Source organism: Andrena cerasifolii, chromosome 15 (assembly GCF_050908995.1).
Source record: "Andrena cerasifolii isolate SP2316 chromosome 15, iyAndCera1_principal, whole genome shotgun sequence".
Lineage (NCBI taxonomy): Eukaryota > Metazoa > Arthropoda > Insecta > Hymenoptera > Andrenidae > Andrena > Andrena cerasifolii.
The window spans coordinates 7445674-7462772 of record NC_135132.1 but is presented as its reverse complement, the minus strand read 5'-3'; the positions used below and the strand labels follow the sequence as shown (position 1 = coordinate 7462772).

The window sequence follows — 17099 nt, the reverse complement described above, 5'->3', positions numbered from 1 at the left end:
CTGGTGCTTCAGGCCTTCGACATTTCGATAAAAGCGGCAATATTTAAAATTGTTAAAGTTAGAAACGAATGAATTGAAATGTTAATTAAAGGGGAAATAGTGAGAAGAATTTGTTATTATGTTAAAATTTAGTAAGGGTGAATTACATTATGAATATTACAGACATATTACATATATAAATAAAACGTAATAAGTACAGTTGAATTAATTTTTTGAATTATACATAAAGTATAAGTATACGGAAGTAATTGAAGGTGAAAAGAGATTTCTTTATCGATACTAATTTCATAAACTTCATTATTTGATAACATTGAAAGTTAGGTTATTGCAATAAGCATGCTTGAAATCATTATACGTACATCATTAAATTTGCGGGTTCTGAGAAAAAGTGGTGATTTTTGTCTTTGGCTTGTGATCTATGGCATCCTTTAACGTGATAACGAACCATTTTTTACACTTTCTTCACCTTTGAATTAACGAATATCCCAAGCCCGCTACAAACTAAGTAAGCTACTTTTGACCCACTTCACACCATACTATTCGAATACATCGGTATTCGAATGCATCGGTATTCGAATAGATCGAGATTCGAATAGTCCCAGCTCTACTTTCGATGGTAAGTTCAATTTCGAGTATCGAAAGTTCAAAGCTCGAGTGTCGATTTTCAAAACAGACGGTCTCGAATCTCGATTGCCATCGTTTCGGTTGGCAGTCGAATGACTCGAATCGAAAGTGGTCTGTAAAAATCTAAAAATGTGTCGCTGCTCGTGAGAGCTCGTGGCCCATCCCATCGAAAACAATGAGTTCACAGTAAACAATCTTTTCCAAATAACATTCCAGGAAGCTTCTCGACGCCGGGAGTATCTACGAAATGAGGATTTTGCAATTTTTCGCTATGTCAATGGAAAAAAAAAGCACCCACTCGGACATGTGTCTCTACGGGCATGAATAAGTTACATAACCCCTTCTAATCTTTCTCAAGTGCAAGGCACTGTTTAAATTCGAATATTTACCAACGCTGATATGAGAGAGAACCTTTCGAAGTTACCTTCATCCACTGATATTTCAATTACAAGAAGAACGCCTACGAAATTCGGAGCATGATAAGCCTGTCGATGGCGAACGATTCACCCGTGCATCCGCGCACGAGATTTTTCAAAAGACACTGGAATCTCGGGGATGCGTTAAGCAAATAGCACCGCTTATCTTGTGGAACGAGTCATGTTGGCATACGGGCGCGAAAATGAGTAGAGTGAAGCATAAAATATGGTAAGCAATCGCTGTATCGATAAATAAGCTTCACCCGCGTACATGCTTCTTCGATTTAATATCCAGAACATCCCCGACACGGAAATTACTCACACGTGTTAACTTTTGCAGTATGGTCTCGGATTTCTTCTATCCCAACATGGGGGGCGTCGAGGAGCACATTTTCAACTTGTCGCAGTGTCTCCTGAGGCAGGGCCACAAGGTCGTGGTGCTCACGCATTCCTACGGGAACAGAGTTGGAGTACGCTACATGACGAACGGCCTGAAAGTATGCACATCACGTGTTTCGTTCAGGGACTTCTACCGAAACTGAAAATACCAGTATGGTACTGGTTCCATCTTCAAAACCTTTATAGAAACCGAAATACGCAAATACCGGTATATTTACCGGTAATTTTTTCGGATTTTATTACAGTTCTCAAAATATTAGACAAGAATCTATACGCTAAACGTATATTAATATATTGGTATTTTTATGAAAAGATATTACGTTATGTCGGTGTTTTTACAGCTCGAATTAATAAGGATTACGATTATTAAGAAGATATTACTTCAACCTACCATGTCACCGAAAGAAGAACCGGAAAAATACCGGTATTTATTTCGGTTTCGGTACTTCAGCGATTTCGGTGTTCGCCTGTTTCGGTTCTATAACGGTTTCGGTATTCATCTGTTTTGGTACGATATCGGTTTCGGTTAGGGCTGGGACTATTCGAATAATTCAATATTCGAATATTTGAGTATTCGAATATTTTGAGTATTCGAATATTTGAGTTTTCGAATGTCATTCGAATATTGATGTATTCAAATACTGGTGTATTCAAATACTGATGTATTCAAATATGTGAATTATAAATCAAGTTCTTTAGGTTCTATTTTTTGTACAGCTTTTATGTAGTTTCAGTTATGAGTTCGTTAGTTTATCAGGGTGAAATCTTGTAAGCTAATTTTGACCCGCTTTAACATATCCGATCGGCTTGAAACTTTGCACACATACGTAGTTCCGTGTGACAATATAATATTTTTGCGTTTGGGCCGGTATCAAAATTATTGGTTCCTTTTTAGTACATTTTAATTCGAATATCCAAGTATTTGGACTTAAATATTCGAATAGTATTTGGATACTTGCATATTCGAATTATATTATACTTAAATATTTAAGTATTCGAATACTTAAATATTCGAATAGTATTTGGATACTTGGGTATTCGAATTATATTCGCCAAATAACTGAGCAACTGAAGTATTCGAATATTCGAATATCGAAAAAATCGACAAATAGCCACAGCCCCAGTTTCGGTATAGCTTTCTCGGCGTAATACCGGTACCAAAATCATACCGGTTTGAAGTCCCTGGTTTCGTTAACTCGTTCTAAGATCCTATTTTTCCTTATTCAAGGTGTACTACATCCCAGTAAAGGTCTTCTACAACCAGTGTGTTCTGCCGACGATGATCTGTTCGCTTCCTCTCATCAGATACATCTTCATAAGGGAAAAGATTCAAATAGTGCACGGCCATTCCGCGTTCTCCGCCCTCGCTCACGAAGGAATGCTCATCGGCCGATTAATGGGGCTGAAAGTAAGTAGATCGTCGCATCGAAGATGATTTAATCCTCTATTACAATCGCGCTTGTAATTCCAGACCATCTTCACGGACCACTCCCTCTTCGGTTTCGCGGACGCGTCGGCAATCTTGACTAACAAATTTTTAGAGATATCGCTAGCCGACTGCAACCACTGCATATGCGTGTCGCACACAGGGAAAGAGAATACCGTGTTAAGAGCCAACGTTCAAAAGGAGAAGGTCTCCGTCATACCGAACGCCGTCGACACGACGTTATTCATGCCAGACATCAGTAAACGGGACGACAATTTTAGTAAGTCGCGTTGCCGGTTAGTAATTGGACAGTGGTGCACGGTGTTACTAACAATGCTCATTATTAATTATAGTTACGATAGTGATAGTGTCGCGACTAGTGTACCGCAAAGGCGTCGATTTATTAGCTCGCATTATACCCGATATTTGTAGTCGACACACGGATGTGCATTTTTTGATCGCTGGGGACGGTCCCAAAAGGTGGCAGATAGAAGAGGTGCGGGAGAGAAACTTATTGCAGCACAGGGTGACGTTGCTCGGGAGCCTGGAGCATTCGGAAATCAGGCACGTCTTGAACAAGGGCCACATATTCTTGAACACGAGCCTCACCGAGGCTTATTGCATGGCAATCGTCGAGGCTGCTTCCTGCGGGTAAATATGAAATTCTACTTCAACGTCAGGGTATCCGACAATTACTAGCGCCTCTGTTCATTGCAGCCTACAAGTCGTGTCGACGAAAGTTGGTGGTATACCCGAAGTGTTACCTCCAGATTTAATTTACCTAGTGGAGCCAACGGTGCCCGCCCTCGTCGAGGGCCTGGAATCCGCCATTGCCGATTACAGAGGAGGGAACACTAGGTGTCCGTTCGAAACCCACAGGAGGATTAGCTTGTTCTACAACTGGTTCAATATCACGAAGAGGACTGAGATAGTGTATGATTTAGTGAAGCAAGAGAAAAGGAGGAACCTGGGCGAGCAGCTAGCGAGTTACGTTAGAAGCGGAGTCTTGGCGTATCTGCTCGTCGTCTCGCTGTGCTACATCATCCTGCAAATTTTAGAAGTCCTGGTTCCGAGGAAGGTGAGTCCTGCGCTCCCGTAGATACAGATTAATTGTTTCGATATGTTAATCAACGATTGCTTCCAGTACATCGACGTAGCGAAGGACTACACGGAGATAAATGTTGTACATATTCAGGGCGAAGGGAAAGAAGAGTAGTGTTTCATCCGCAACAGCCGGAGTAAAGTTCAAGCATTTTATTTCCTTCACGCAAGACATTCCCATCGGTTCGTGGATCATTAGTATTTTCTACTCCGACCTTTCCGCACAAGAGGAACAAGCATACCTCTCGATACCTTTTTGATGAGATACTTTTCTGTCGTATGAATGTATGGAAAGAAGAAATACAGTGTTCAGAGTACAAATATAATTGTTAGCGAAAAACCAAGTGAATAAAAAGCAGTTTTATTGTTACTCTCCTATTTTCACAAACAATGATAGTGTATAGCAAGTTCGATCGCACTGTCCATAAAAATAGTTTCTCGTACGTTTCCTTACTTCTCCGTTTCATTTTTTTCTTTTCTTTTTTTTAGAGATCATTTATTGTGATACGTAACATCGTATGAATTGGTGTGTCCGTATAATATCGTAACAATTGGTAATAGTCGCAACGCTTATTCACACGTAGAACGTATTGCATCATCGGCATTAAAAAATACCTGTTATATGTATAGGAATCGCTCGCAGTTGTAACATATCGAAGCGATAACTCAAAGCGCCAAAAATACTGTGATAAATTATTCATATATACCGGTGTATGTGTGTGTGTGTGTATATACGCGTATGCAGTGTGACTGTAACATACATTTCGTTATACAACCAAATTACAAATAATAAATTCAGCTTGCATCACGTAGAACAGAGAGTTGCCGTCGAATGTACGCTAAAATTTTGACACTTAAAAAAGAACGTATAAAAAAATAAAAAGGCCAAATGGAAAATATAATAATATTTATTTACGTTGTACGTTAGATACAATAATAATATTAATACAATATCAATGATCTGTTTTTGCCTATTTAATTATTCTTGTATTTACTGTACATTTATCTATTTATACATAAATCTTTCACGATAAGGGTCTGTGGTCTTCTCCTAACGGTACCTATCGCCAGTACGAAGAGAAGATCAACGAACCTTAATTAACAACCATTATAATAATATTAAGAGCGGTCAGATCTGTCGCAACATTCTCCGCAATTTTTCTGAACAGAGTATCCGGTGCGCAAGCTTTTAGTCCAAGTATATCGTGTCGAATTAAAGAAAAAAAAAAAAATAAGAAAAAGAGAAACACAAGAAGAAACAAATCAATATTTTTCCAAGACGTGCTAAAATTCTCTCCTTCGACTCCTTTTATTAGAGGGTTTGGGGGAGGGTGTTCGTAAGGACATTGTACACTTACAATTAAAACTTTACAAAAGATACTGCTCTTTAAATATTGCGTTAATTAAATCGTACGTGAGTTCTTCGTTTAATGGTTATCGTTACATTGACCTCAAGTATCGTAAGAAGGCTATGCCGACGAGAGTGAGATCCACGCGTGGACACACGCAGCGATCGATCCGGAGCATCCTTACGCGCTATGTAAGTTCCACAAGAACCGACGGTACACAGTTCTAACGTTACGATGAGCTTACTTTCATAGGTCTCCTTTCTTCTCGTGCACAAAAAAAAAAAAGAAAGAAAATCAACAGGTGTAACCGAAGATAAGTTTCACTTTGCTTTATAAATATGCAGGGTATTATATTTTTTTCTTTCTTTCTTTTCCATTTTTTTTGTTCGTTTACGTCATTGTATTCAAAGCATTAAGAAAGTACAAGAGGTTTTTCGTTTCTCTTCTCGCAATGTCACTGTCTGGAGACGCGCGATCCGTTCCTAATAAGTATCGTTCAATTTCTCGTGGCTATATAATACAATATGCGGTTCATTGTCTTTGAATTGTCGCTTACATTCAACCGTTCAGTCAAAGTATAGTTAATCGCTCTTAAAAACATCCGTAAGTGGGTCAAAAAAAAAAGAAGAAGAAGAAATCTTGAATGTATCGAACGTAATGTAATCGAAACACAGCGGCGAAGGTGTTTAATCCAAGTCGTATCATAACGTGATGCTGCGATAAGGCAAGAAATCCATAGGATTTATATGTATATCATACTCTGTGCCCTCGGTATATCTTAACGCCAAATTGCACCCCGTCGACACACTGTGCTCGATCGGCTGTTCCTCTGATCACCAGCGCACACATATTAACAACGTTTCTCTCTCTCTAATCCTTTGTCACCTAAACACACCTCGGTCCATGAGCACGTATTGCTTTCAACTGCGATGTTTCCGCGTGTACGAGTTGAGTCATCGGCATAATCTCTTTATCCCACGGCGATAATGATGAGATGTTACAAAATGTTTCAATACTATGCATACGTGTTACAGTTAAGAGCGAGAACTGCAGTGAATGCGCACCGCTCGCCGGTGGACATACATACCTGCTGGTTGGTATCCGGTAAAACTGTGTTTTAGCAACTAGAGCTTAATGCTAAGGCGCGTAAATTAGAAACCGAGAGTTCCTAACAGTCCGACGATCTGATTTCGGATGATATGAGACACCAGGCAACTCCACCGCAGCCTTACATACGAACTGAGAGATGTTGGGTTTAAGTTAAGCCTTTGGAGAGCTTAAAGACAGGAGATACATTTTTATAAAATTAATACATCTTTATGTAACCACGTATGCAGTAAGATACATTTCCCAAAGTGTGCCAGCAAGTGTGTACATTGACCAAGAATCGAATACACTTACTGCAGTTCGCTATTCAGCTGTAATATATACATATGGTGTGTGTGTGTGTGTGTCTGTGTGTGTGTATATATATATGTATACGTATTTATACGCGTAAATAGAAGGAGATGAGTCTGTCTTGAGTCGTGTGAAATACGTTTCTTTTTCCTTTGAGTTAATATATACAACAGAGCTTCCTCGTAAGAGTGTCTTTCAGTTCCATTCAACAAGGAAATAATGCCACGCTGTGATCGGCGTCTAAGGCTCCCATTAATGCTAGTAGGACACAACGAGGGGGAGGGAGGGGGGGGGCACATTATCCTTGCACGCGTGATCAATAGAAAAGTCTTACATGTACATTCGGTCTCAATGAAGTACTCGCAGCTGGGCTCCTTAGAAGCTTATTTGGCATCTACAATAAATAAATAACGAACCATTTTGTCGGGCCGAGCGTTGCAAAATTTCCGCGATCTGCTGGTCGAGAATCGTTCTGGGAACCAATTCAGACACCTTCCCCATAATCGCGATCGCCCACGTTGATCCGATCCGGTGCTGCGGTCACGCTAAAGCCAAGAATCCTATTATCGACTTTGTACATTTTTCCCTTCTTTGGCTTCTTCGACTTTCCCTGAAACGAAAATTCTGTCAGCTCCCTTTTGAACGGCCAAGCTTCGAATGGGGATTTGTAGCTTCTAAGTTCTAAGTTGAAGCTTTGTACTTTTAAGTTTCAAGTGGAACCTTTGGAACTTCAAAGTTTGTGATTTTTAAGTTCCAAATAAAAGTTTTGTGATTTTTTAGTTCCAAGTGGAAGCTTTGAAACTTCTAAGCTCCAAGTGGAAGCTTTAAAACTGCTAAGTTCCAAGTGAAAGCTTTGTGATTTTTAGGTTTCAAGTAGAAAGTTTGTGATTTTTAAGTTCGAAGTGGAAGCTTTGTGATTTTTAGGTTTCAAGTGGAAACTTTGTGATTTTTAAGTTCGAAGTGGAAGCTTTGTGATTTTTAGGTTTCAAGTGGAAACTGTGATTTTTAAGTTCGAAGTGGAAGCTTTGAAACTTCTGAGCTCCAAGTGGAAGCTTTGTGAATTTTAGGTTTCAAATGGAAACTTTGTGATTTTTAAGTTCCTTGGAAACTTTGTAACTCCCTAGATGTAAACGCAATCTTTGTAATTTCCAACATTCCAAATGGAACTTTAGTTGCTTCTAATTCACAAATGCAAGCGTTGCAGGTTTAAAAGTGCCGCTCTGCCTTCCACCCACCGTTACCTTGACTTCCTGAAATTCCGTAGGGGCATTTGGATTGACGGCAGGCGCTGGTTTGCAGAGATCGTCCGCCTGCGCCTGTGGTCGCTGGGAGGACCGCCACTTGCTCCGTTTCTCTAGAAACTGCTTGGCGAATTCTGAGCTCTGCTTGTTATCACCGAGGTAATCTCTGACGTACTCCTTCACCTCGTACGCGGACTCGATGTCGCGCAGGAACCCAACGAACGTCGGTACTTTAAACGTCGATGGATTAGTCAGACAGCCAGAATCACAGACTCGCGCCAGCAAACGTTCTACTGTAACTTACTGTCCACCGACACCTGCAGCCCGCTCAGCGCTTTGTTGCACCAATGGGTGAAGTCGTCCATCTTGGCAGTGTTCTGTTCAAACAACTTCTTCACCAGCTCCTCCTCCCTCTTGTTCTTACTCTTGCTCGCCTTGTTGCTCTGCTGCTGCTGGCTGGCAGCGGAGACCTTCATCGTCGGGACCTGCTTGGCCGGCTGCTTGGTGGTGGTCGCGGACTTGATGGGCGTGGGATCGTCCCAGAAGCCGCTGGTGGCGCTGTTGCTGGACCAGGCCTGGCCACCGCTTGACGTGCTCGAGTTGGCCCAGTTCAGGCACTGGGAGGCAGTGCCCCATATCCCAGCGTTCTGCAGCAGACTGGCCGCCTCCTTCTGCAGCGCTTTCTCTTGGCGTTCCCTTTCCTGCTGCTACAGAAGGCAACCGTCAGTGCCGTGCAATTATCTAACAGTGGCACGGAGGCACCGAAATATCAGGCGGAGTAATAAGTACCTTTACCTTGGTGATGCGATCCTGCTCTTCCTGCTGGATCTGCGCGAGGCTCTTCACCTGCAGAGGCTTGCTGGAGACCGTGGCCTTCTCCGCCCACTTGAACTGCAGCCGTTTGGAGGAGTCGGTCGCCGAGGCTTCCTGGGCGGCCTCCAGGGCCTTCTGCTGCGCCAGCTGCTGCTGCATTATCTGCTGAAATCGCTGTTCCTCCTGCAACCAGACACGGTGGTTCATATAGCTCTGATCTCGCGTTTTATACGGGAACGCGAATTGGGCTGATCATTCTAGCGCACCGCTTTCTTCTCTCGCTCAAGTCTCTGGATCTCGGCGAGCGAAGCCGCTGGAGTAGGAGGAGCTGGCGCGCAGGGCGCCTGAGCCCAGGGCGCTTTGCTCCTCTCTTGCAGCTTACGGAGCGCCTCCGCCTCTCGCCGCCTCTGCTCCGCTCGTCGAGCCTGCTCCTCTGCTTCGGCCTGCTTGCGCGCCTCCGCTTCTTTCCTACAAGACAAAGAGCATCGTCGAGCCAAGTTCCACAAATTGAATCGATTCTATCTGATAATACGCAGATGTATACCTTAACCTTTCTTCCTCGAGCCTCCGTTGCTCCTCTTCCAATTTTTTCCTCTTCTCCTCCTCCTTCCTCTGCTTCTCTTCCTGCTTCTTGAGCTCCTCCTTCTTCCTCTTCTCCTCTTCCTGCTTCTTCCTCAGGTTCTCCTCCTCCTGTTTCCTCTTCTCCTCGCGCTTCCTCTCCTCCTCCTTGCGCTTCTTCTCCTCCTTCTTCCGTTCCTCCTCCTGCTTACGCTTCTCCTCTTCCTTCCGTTTCTTTTCCTCCTCCTTCCGCTTCTTCTCCTCCTCCTTCCTCTTCCTCTCCTCGTCTTTCCGTTTCGCCTCCTCGGCCTGCCTAGCCTGCTCCTCCTTTTTCCTCTTCGCGCTCTCCTCCTCGGCCTGCCGCTGCAGCTCCTCCTGCTTCCTCAACTCCTCCTTCTTCCTGTCCTCCTGTAACCTAAGGTTTTGCTCCTCCTGCAACACCACAACGAACCTTTCACTCTGCCCTATAACACGGAGCCAACGAACCTACTCTACCCACCAATATCTGCTGCTCAGTCTTTATTTCCTTAGCGTGTAAGTCCCACAGCGAGGTGGGCAACTGGCCCGGAGGTACTGCTGGTATGGGCCCAACCTGCGAACCACAACTCCCGTTACGCTTCTGCATCGCGAAGAGATCAAACGAATCCTGTATACCTGTGCCAACCAGTTCTGCGCGTTGAACTGCGGATTTATCTGAGGCGGAGGCTGCGGCCAGACGCTGTCCATGTGCGGGGCCTGCGGATGGCCGTTCACGTTGACATTCAGCTGGCGCAGCAAGGATTTAATGGGATTGTCCTCCTGCGTGGCTGCCGGCGTCGAATTTATACTCGTCTGCTGGATCCCGGGTATGTTCTGCATGCCACCCATTTGCTGGATGAGCTGCTGTATGGGATCCACCGCGGGGGGATGGGCTGGCGGGGTGGAATGCTGGTTCGACGGCAGATGAGCCTCCGGCTGCGTCTTGGCCTGCAAACGTTCAAATATTCAACCGCTCCCAGCTGAGCACGGGGTTATCTAGGTCGCGCCAAGTCTCCCACAAACCTGCTGCATCTGAGAGAATAGCTGCATGACAGGGTTGGAGGCCTGAGGTACAAACGGATTCGAGGAGATTGGCACCTCTGGGATCTCTGAGTCCTGTATCACATACTGATAGATCAGCTGGTTCTGCTCCACGGGGCTCAGCTGGGCCCAGTGCTCCGACTGGGACAGCTTCGCTATGGCAGACGTTCTCATCTGCCTCAGCAGCAGCTGTTGGTTCTGCAGCAGCCGCATCTGCTGGTACTGGAGCAAAAGGAGCGGATCCTCTATGCTGGGCTTCGGCAACGCGGACATCCCAGCAGGGACAGTGTTCGGGGCGGGCGATATCACTTGATCCGTCATCTGAAAACGACGTGCCCAAACAAATTTGTTAACACCGGACTTAGGCGAGAAGTATTTGAAATGATGAATTATTTGGAGTTACTTCTGGGTTAAAGTAGTTCCTAACCAACTATGTTAGTCAAATTATCATTTTAAACATCATGTATATATATTTTAAAAAGTTCAATGTTAATATAAATAATTGTGAACTCGAGCAGCAGATCTGACAACGTCCCATTCATTCGTAGCGTCTTTTAGAACCAAAATGTCAGAAAAAATGTTCATATGAATTTGAATCGTCGTTCGCTAAAATAAGATGAGAAATCGACTGAATAAAGAAAGAATTCAGAGAAAAATCGCGTGCTTGTTCAAATAAATTAACCTGCGTTTTATTCAAAGGCTGCCCAAGTTAGGTTGACATGAGTATTCGAATAGTATTCAAATAGTAACATTCCAATACTCAAATATTTGAAGTTTATTCGTAGCATTCGGATACTTGTAAAATATAGGATCCCAGCTCTACTGTTAATGTATAAAGTGAAGGAAGCGTTACCTTCAACGGAGGGATCTGCGGGCCAGGTGCGAACGGTATTCGCCCACACATCTTCATCAACTCTCCGAGAGTGGTGTACCGCTCGTCGCAGGTTCGCCTGACCATCAAACCTGCAGTGAAGTAGCCCGCTTTGCACCATTCTGCCATTTCGCTTGCTAAGAACGGGCCCTGAACTTCGCCCTGTGGATCACGGTAAAACCATTTCTCCTGTCCGTTCGTGGTTGGAACTGTGGAAGGTTGGTTACCAATAGAAGGCGGTACGTTAGCGCTTTTCTCCCTGTGACTCTCTTCGTCGGCCATCAATTTAGCGACCAGCGCGTCCGCCTCCTCCTTCATTCTATCCAAATCGTCATCGTTTCTCTGCCTCGCGTTCTCCATCCCGTGTACGGCGGTCTTAGGTGGCTCCATAGGAGCTTGCCTTTTGCTCGCCATCGGGTCCACCTTTGCCTCGGTTTCCACCTCCTCCCTAATCTGCGCTTTACTGGGTGACTTACTGCTCCCCGAATCGCTCGGAGGTACTTTCTCCGGCTCGGGCTGCTCCGCGCTCGCCGCCACCGGGGTCCGTTTCTTCACAGTATCCGTAGACGCAGAAGGTGTAGAGGTTTTGGTAGGCGTGCCAGTGTCCGCCGTGGCGGCGGGTGGTTTCACTGGGGTGCTGCTCCTCCTCTCCTTCTCCGCGATCTCCTTCTTGTCGTCGACCGGATGCAAGGGCTTCGGCCTCTCCTTGTTCACTGTGGAGGTGGTACTGTTGCTGTCGCGACTCGCCTGGCCCTGCGGCGAGCTGTAGGACGAGGGCTTGCCCGCGGGCTTCGTTGTGTTGGCACTTCCCTCGGACACGCGGCGAGTCCGAGATTCCTGAATGCCTCCCGCACTGATCACCCCGTCCTCGTCGTCGTCCGAGTACATTCCGCCGTGGAACGCGCCCGAAGCGTCGAAGCTACCTCCACTTTCACTGGGATTCTCCGTGGCCCTGGATAAAAACGTTAATTACCCATCGATCGGCAAACTGCTGCCCGTGGCGCTCAACTTCGTGGTGGGCGAAAGAAACTTTAATATCCGTACTTTTACACGGCCTTTCTTTCGGCCACTACTTGGTTAACGAGAGAATGAACTCACCATTCAGGAAGATTATCATGATTGTTGTCATGATGATTCGACTCCCAAGTGCGAGCAGTTCGTGGAGGAGGATGATGGCCCGAGTCGTGTCCACCCCTGTGACTTCCCCGATGCTCCCACCTCCCGCCACTGTTCCTTCCCTCTTCGCCATCGCCTTCGTTCCTATCTAATCTATCTCTGTCCATACTACCACCTTCGCGCCAACTGTTTCTACCTGATAGGGATAAGGTTCTTTGTGTGCGAGACATTCTTCGGAACGCCTCAGAGTCTCATAGAGCTTATACGCTTACCCCCCCATTTGCGCCAGCCGTCATCGTCCTCTGTGCCACCGCGATGACGCCGCCAATTACTTTCCATTAGCGAACTACCGCTAGCCCCGCGGCTCAATTCCTTCCTGGGACTGGTGGAGCCGTTCCACTCGCCTGGATCTGAGGCCCCGTTTCTCTCTGACCATCCGCGCTCGCTTTGAGACCTATCGAATGGCCGATTTCTCCCCTGGATAGGAAATATACAGTCACTCGTCAATTAAAAAATCAGGTACTCCCCCTTTCGCACCTACGCGACGGACGAAAGGTTCCCGTACAGGTTCGCTCGCTAAAGTGAAACAGTGCAAGTTACATACTTGAAATGGTTGACTGTCGATTCGTGCTCCATCCCCTGAATCGTCGAAACCAACTCCGCGGGAGTAATGAGACGAATACAAGCTACCTCTTCCATTCCTCCCACGCCCTCCGCGATCCACGCTTCCACCTCTTCCTCGGCTACCAACACTGGCTATTCCTCCATTCCACATTCGCTAAACGGTTCATTTAAAATTCAGTCGCGGGCAAAGTTTCGGCGGAGAGATTCTCGAATTCTTAATAAACCCGTGAAAAATAGCGCGGCGAAATTCGGAGCGACAACAAAGCAGCGACGATTATGTAAAGTACAGAAGAGCAGGTAGGATGGCTCTGCGAAGAACTGGCACAAGGGCTCCAGTGTGTTATATTTTTAGCTACAAACTCACTTCGTGAGGCAGTTCCCAATATAGGATGCAATAAAGATATACAATCGCTAAATAATAATCGGCGAATCGAAAGGGATGCACCGACGGAGGGGACACGATTAATAGACGCTAGTAAGTCCCGCATTTAATCAATTACCGTTTCATCTTCTGTCATCTGTATAAGAGCCAAGGGAAGCTGCGTTTTCTCGATATATAACGGCGAGAAGCCCGTTAATGGTTCGGGCGGCTTGCAATTGCGGTCGAACAGAATCAGCATCTCCTCTCGTCCGTATCTATGTTCCGCTAATTGGTAACGTGGAGTAGTTAGACTCGTCGTACCTCCACCACCACCGGTATTATTGCAACCATCTCCAGACAGATTGCGCAACCTATTCATTACAAATCATTAAGCCACAGGAATACACCGCGTGATCGTATCGAAGTAATACAAACCATTCTGGACCAAATTTCATGGAATCCGTCATGACGGGGCTATTTGCTGAAAAACCAAAGATGTTACATAAATGGAGCCACGAAGCTTGAACGCGCTGCTCGTAAAGCAGGAGCCGCGCGAACAATCGAGCTCATCGACCGAAAGCAGAAGGGAAAGAGATCTCCGTGGACCCTGAATCGCTCTTCGTATAGCTTCGCTAGCGAACGCCTCTCGAGACCTCGACTGAGCAGCAACGGGAAGATCGGAGGATCAAAGGGACTACGCGCACGCATCGATAAGGAAAGCCTGGCTCGTAAGATTCTACGAATAAGGCCCCTCGGCAAACGCAGTCGCGCGACAAGAATCGCTGCTAAGTGGGATGCGCTTTGGTGGACTGCACCCTCGGGGGATGGTGTCGAGGGGTTTTTACCTGTTGCTCGACGGAAATCGAGCAACCCATGTGCTTTTATGGCGGACGCCAGCGACGGCGTTTTTCCCTCGGGGGGCGCGAAAGGGAGCGATGCTAAGTAGGGTGGAAAGTAGGAGAGCACGACAGACGGTGGGCAAAGCAGCTCGTCGATAGCTCCGAGTGGGTTCGCTCGCGAGCGATTATCGGCGGTCGGAGCACGGGCGCAGGGGAGACGCAGGCGGAGGCGTTAAACGCGCTACGGGCGGTCGGCTAGGTGGGAATGGTGCGCATTTATTTATACATGGTCCTAAACAGACCGATCTCCGTGAGCCCAGGTGGCAACATTAACCAAACTTTTTTTTCGCTCGCGAACGTCACGGAAGCCGACGAGCAGCGAGCGCACCGGGGTGAATATCGCGTCGACGGTCCGGATTGCTCGCGGGCCAACGGGTATGAGGAGGAATCGGCCGTTGAACGAGAGAAATACCTCACTGATCGTCGAAATTACTGAGGACAGCGATACAACACACCAATATGGCTGATGGTTTTTTTGGAATAGAGCGCATGCGGGGACCGTTGGTACACCTGGCCCGACGAAAGTTACTAGGCTGCTTTTTCCAGCCACCATCAGCTGAAGAAATTTCTCTTTTTTCCGCCCCCCTGTCTGCCGCCCACGTTTTGGGTCCCCAAAACCGTGGACCTAAGAATTAAATGGACGGATCACAAAGCTGCGGGGCCCAAAGTTAGGCCGCAGGGATGGAGGGGTAAACACCTACAGTAGCGGTGGTAATGTGTGCGTGACTGACGCAGGCGCAGTTCATGCACAGATAACTACCACTCCTGTAGGTGATTCCCCCTCCATTCACTGCGGCCCTATCGCTCCTAACTCTGGCGGGGCCTTAGCTCGTATAAGTAAGGTCGGTGCATGATACTGCGCATGCGGTGGTGGACGATCGGTGATTGGTTAATGAAAGTGACATATTGATAAGAGGCATTGCTTCTTTTATATTTTGGTGTCTTAAGACTTGGTAAAACTTATACCACTCGTCAATCGAGGGGCTCATATGTAAGTACATATGAGCATATTTTAATACAGACTATATAAGCATTCCGTTTCAAATAAAGCGCGACGCATGCGTACTACTCCGCCAATCACAAGCCGTCCACCACGCTTCTCTCCTCACGATGCGCGGCTGTAGCTTTGCATTTCGTCAGCTGAAGGGGCTATAGAATTGGTTACTAGAATGGAACGTAATGTATTTTCAGTCCTCGCGGTCCTGCGAAACCTGCTACGTACACAGCTTAAATTACATTTGCTTTACAATCTTGAGTTCTGCTTCGCTCGCCGTCCCAGCGTTCTTCGTAACTGTAAAGGTGCATTTAGACTAGAGCTGTTCGAGTACTCGGAAAAAGCGAGCCAAGCCTGACTCGGCTCGAAGAACCGAACCGAACCGAGCCGAGTACTCGAAAGAACCGAGTAGCTCGAAGAAAAGCGGGAACTCGAACAGCCCTAGTTTAGACCAAACGAACGAACGCTCGTTCGCCCCCACTTCGAGTTTCGTCGAAATGAGGGGCGAACGAGCGTTCGTTCGTTTGGTTTAAACGCACCTTAAAGAGAGCTGTGGTGTCTGAGAAGTTCTCCTTGCTCGTGTGTAGGGAGATATCAAAGAGATAAAGAAAAATTTGCTCGCATGGGTAGAGTAACAATGTGAGGATCCCGAGTCAAACGAAGTAATGCGGCTTCTTGACTACGATTCCGTATTCCGCGACTGCCGGTGTGAGATCCTCCATGGTCAGCGTGTAACGTCGATCTTTCCCCTTCGTCTTCGTGTTCTGGTTCGCTCCGCGTGTCTTGCAGTGCTGCAGAGCGTCGTTCGCTATCTCGGATATGAACTTCTGCGCCGCTAGGGAGACTAGGCGTACTCTGAAATTGAAACGAGCGTCGTTACGAAGTAATAGCGAAGATCGAACAGCATAATTTTCCATGAACCGCTTACATTCTGGGATCCGTCGCGTTGAAGCCCGCAGTGTGCAAATAATGCTCGCTGATCGCATCGGGCACCTGAAACAGAAGCGTCGTTTTTTACGCTGGAAGTAACCGAACTATGATTAGAATTCTCGATTAGTTACCGTGGGTGTGTAATCTTCAAGTTGCAGAAGGAAATCTGAAAGAGGTTGTCCAGCTGTTTTCGAGTCCTCGTTTGCCGCGTACATTGGCGGTGTGTCTCTCCCGAAATCTTCAGACATGTTGAGTAGGCGGTTTTCACTAAAATGTAACCCTACGAAGAAAAGATTTAATTAGGATAGGTTTCTTCGTAATCCTTGCGGACATTAGATTTAAATAACTTAAGTTCTAACCTCGAAGCAATGCGAGTTCTGCGGTATCTCGCAGAAATTCCGCTTCCCTTACACAATGACAATGATTCTGCTAACTCGATCCTTGCGATCATTCAGTGCTAATTAAAGAAGCAATAGTATTAATTTTTGCATGCCAGTCGTAAACAACGTCAAACTGTGCATCAGTAATGTCAACGCGATCCTACATTCTCTAGGGAGAATTTAAAGTCCCGCCTAGGGAATTTATCGATCATTTTCCCGCGCTTCGTTTGAATATCCCTCGTCAGGCGGCACAATTTTACAACTTTAAGAGAACCCTTATGCACTTATTGCACCCTTACGTATTTTATATGAATATTCTTACTGTCGGTATAGTTTGTACGATAAATTGATAACATTTAGTCTCAATGAAAATCAATAAAAAGAATTTCCCAAATTTTCTTTTATAATGTAAATTATGTATTTTTTTACTTTTTCTACAATAAAATTACATTATCATTAAAAAAATCGCATTCTTTTTTCTTGCATTATCTTCATACAAAATATACGAGGGCGTCATTGTGCCTAAGAAGCTGTTATGGA

The 17099-nt window shown here is 45.8% G+C and overlaps 3 protein-coding genes across 8 annotated transcripts; 1 reads left to right on the top strand and 2 right to left on the bottom strand.

Moving 5' to 3' along the window:
* The first annotated feature begins 739 nt into the window (after positions 1-739).
* Positions 740-4336, top strand: Pig-a (phosphatidylinositol glycan anchor biosynthesis class A). Its single transcript, XM_076828384.1, has 7 exons — positions 740-1269; positions 1381-1537; positions 2668-2847; positions 2911-3145; positions 3219-3516; positions 3583-3943; positions 4010-4336. The coding sequence occupies exons 1-7, from the start codon at positions 1244-1246 to the stop codon at positions 4079-4081; spliced, it is 1329 nt and encodes a 442-aa protein (XP_076684499.1). The 5' UTR covers positions 740-1243; the 3' UTR covers positions 4082-4336.
* A 520-nt stretch (positions 4337-4856) lies between these two features.
* On the bottom strand, positions 4857-14795 carry LOC143377289 (GIGYF family protein Gyf). 5 transcript variants are annotated; one of them, XM_076828382.1, is made up of 16 exons: positions 14668-14795; positions 13792-13837; positions 13496-13727; positions 12976-13149; positions 12644-12848; positions 12354-12567; positions 11238-12207; positions 10367-10705; positions 9980-10291; positions 9825-9917; positions 9312-9757; positions 9034-9235; positions 8744-8950; positions 8259-8661; positions 7955-8184; positions 4857-7323 (listed from the first exon to the last, which is right to left on the bottom strand). In XM_076828382.1, the coding sequence occupies exons 2-16, from the start codon at positions 13821-13823 to the stop codon at positions 7198-7200; spliced, it is 4185 nt and encodes a 1394-aa protein (XP_076684497.1). In that variant the 5' UTR covers positions 13824-13837; positions 14668-14795; the 3' UTR covers positions 4857-7197. The 5 variants fall into 5 exon arrangements, with proteins under 5 accessions (XP_076684497.1, XP_076684496.1, XP_076684498.1 ...); XM_076828381.1 differs by lacking the exon at positions 14668-14795 and adding an exon at positions 14498-14623 and having other exon boundaries at positions 9318-9757; XM_076828383.1 differs by lacking the exon at positions 14668-14795 and adding an exon at positions 14498-14617 and having other exon boundaries at positions 10442-10705.
* A 625-nt stretch (positions 14796-15420) lies between these two features.
* Positions 15421-16746, bottom strand: LOC143377292 (transcription initiation factor TFIID subunit 10). Of its 2 annotated transcripts, none has more exons than XM_076828385.1 (4): positions 16539-16746; positions 16311-16446; positions 16178-16242; positions 15421-16104 (listed from the first exon to the last, which is right to left on the bottom strand). In XM_076828385.1, the coding sequence occupies exons 1-4, from the start codon at positions 16628-16630 to the stop codon at positions 15903-15905; spliced, it is 495 nt and encodes a 164-aa protein (XP_076684500.1). In that variant the 5' UTR covers positions 16631-16746; the 3' UTR covers positions 15421-15902. The 2 variants fall into 2 exon arrangements, with proteins under 2 accessions (XP_076684500.1, XP_076684501.1); XM_076828386.1 differs by having other exon boundaries at positions 16311-16459; positions 16539-16743.
* Positions 16747-17099: the final 353 nt, after the last annotated feature.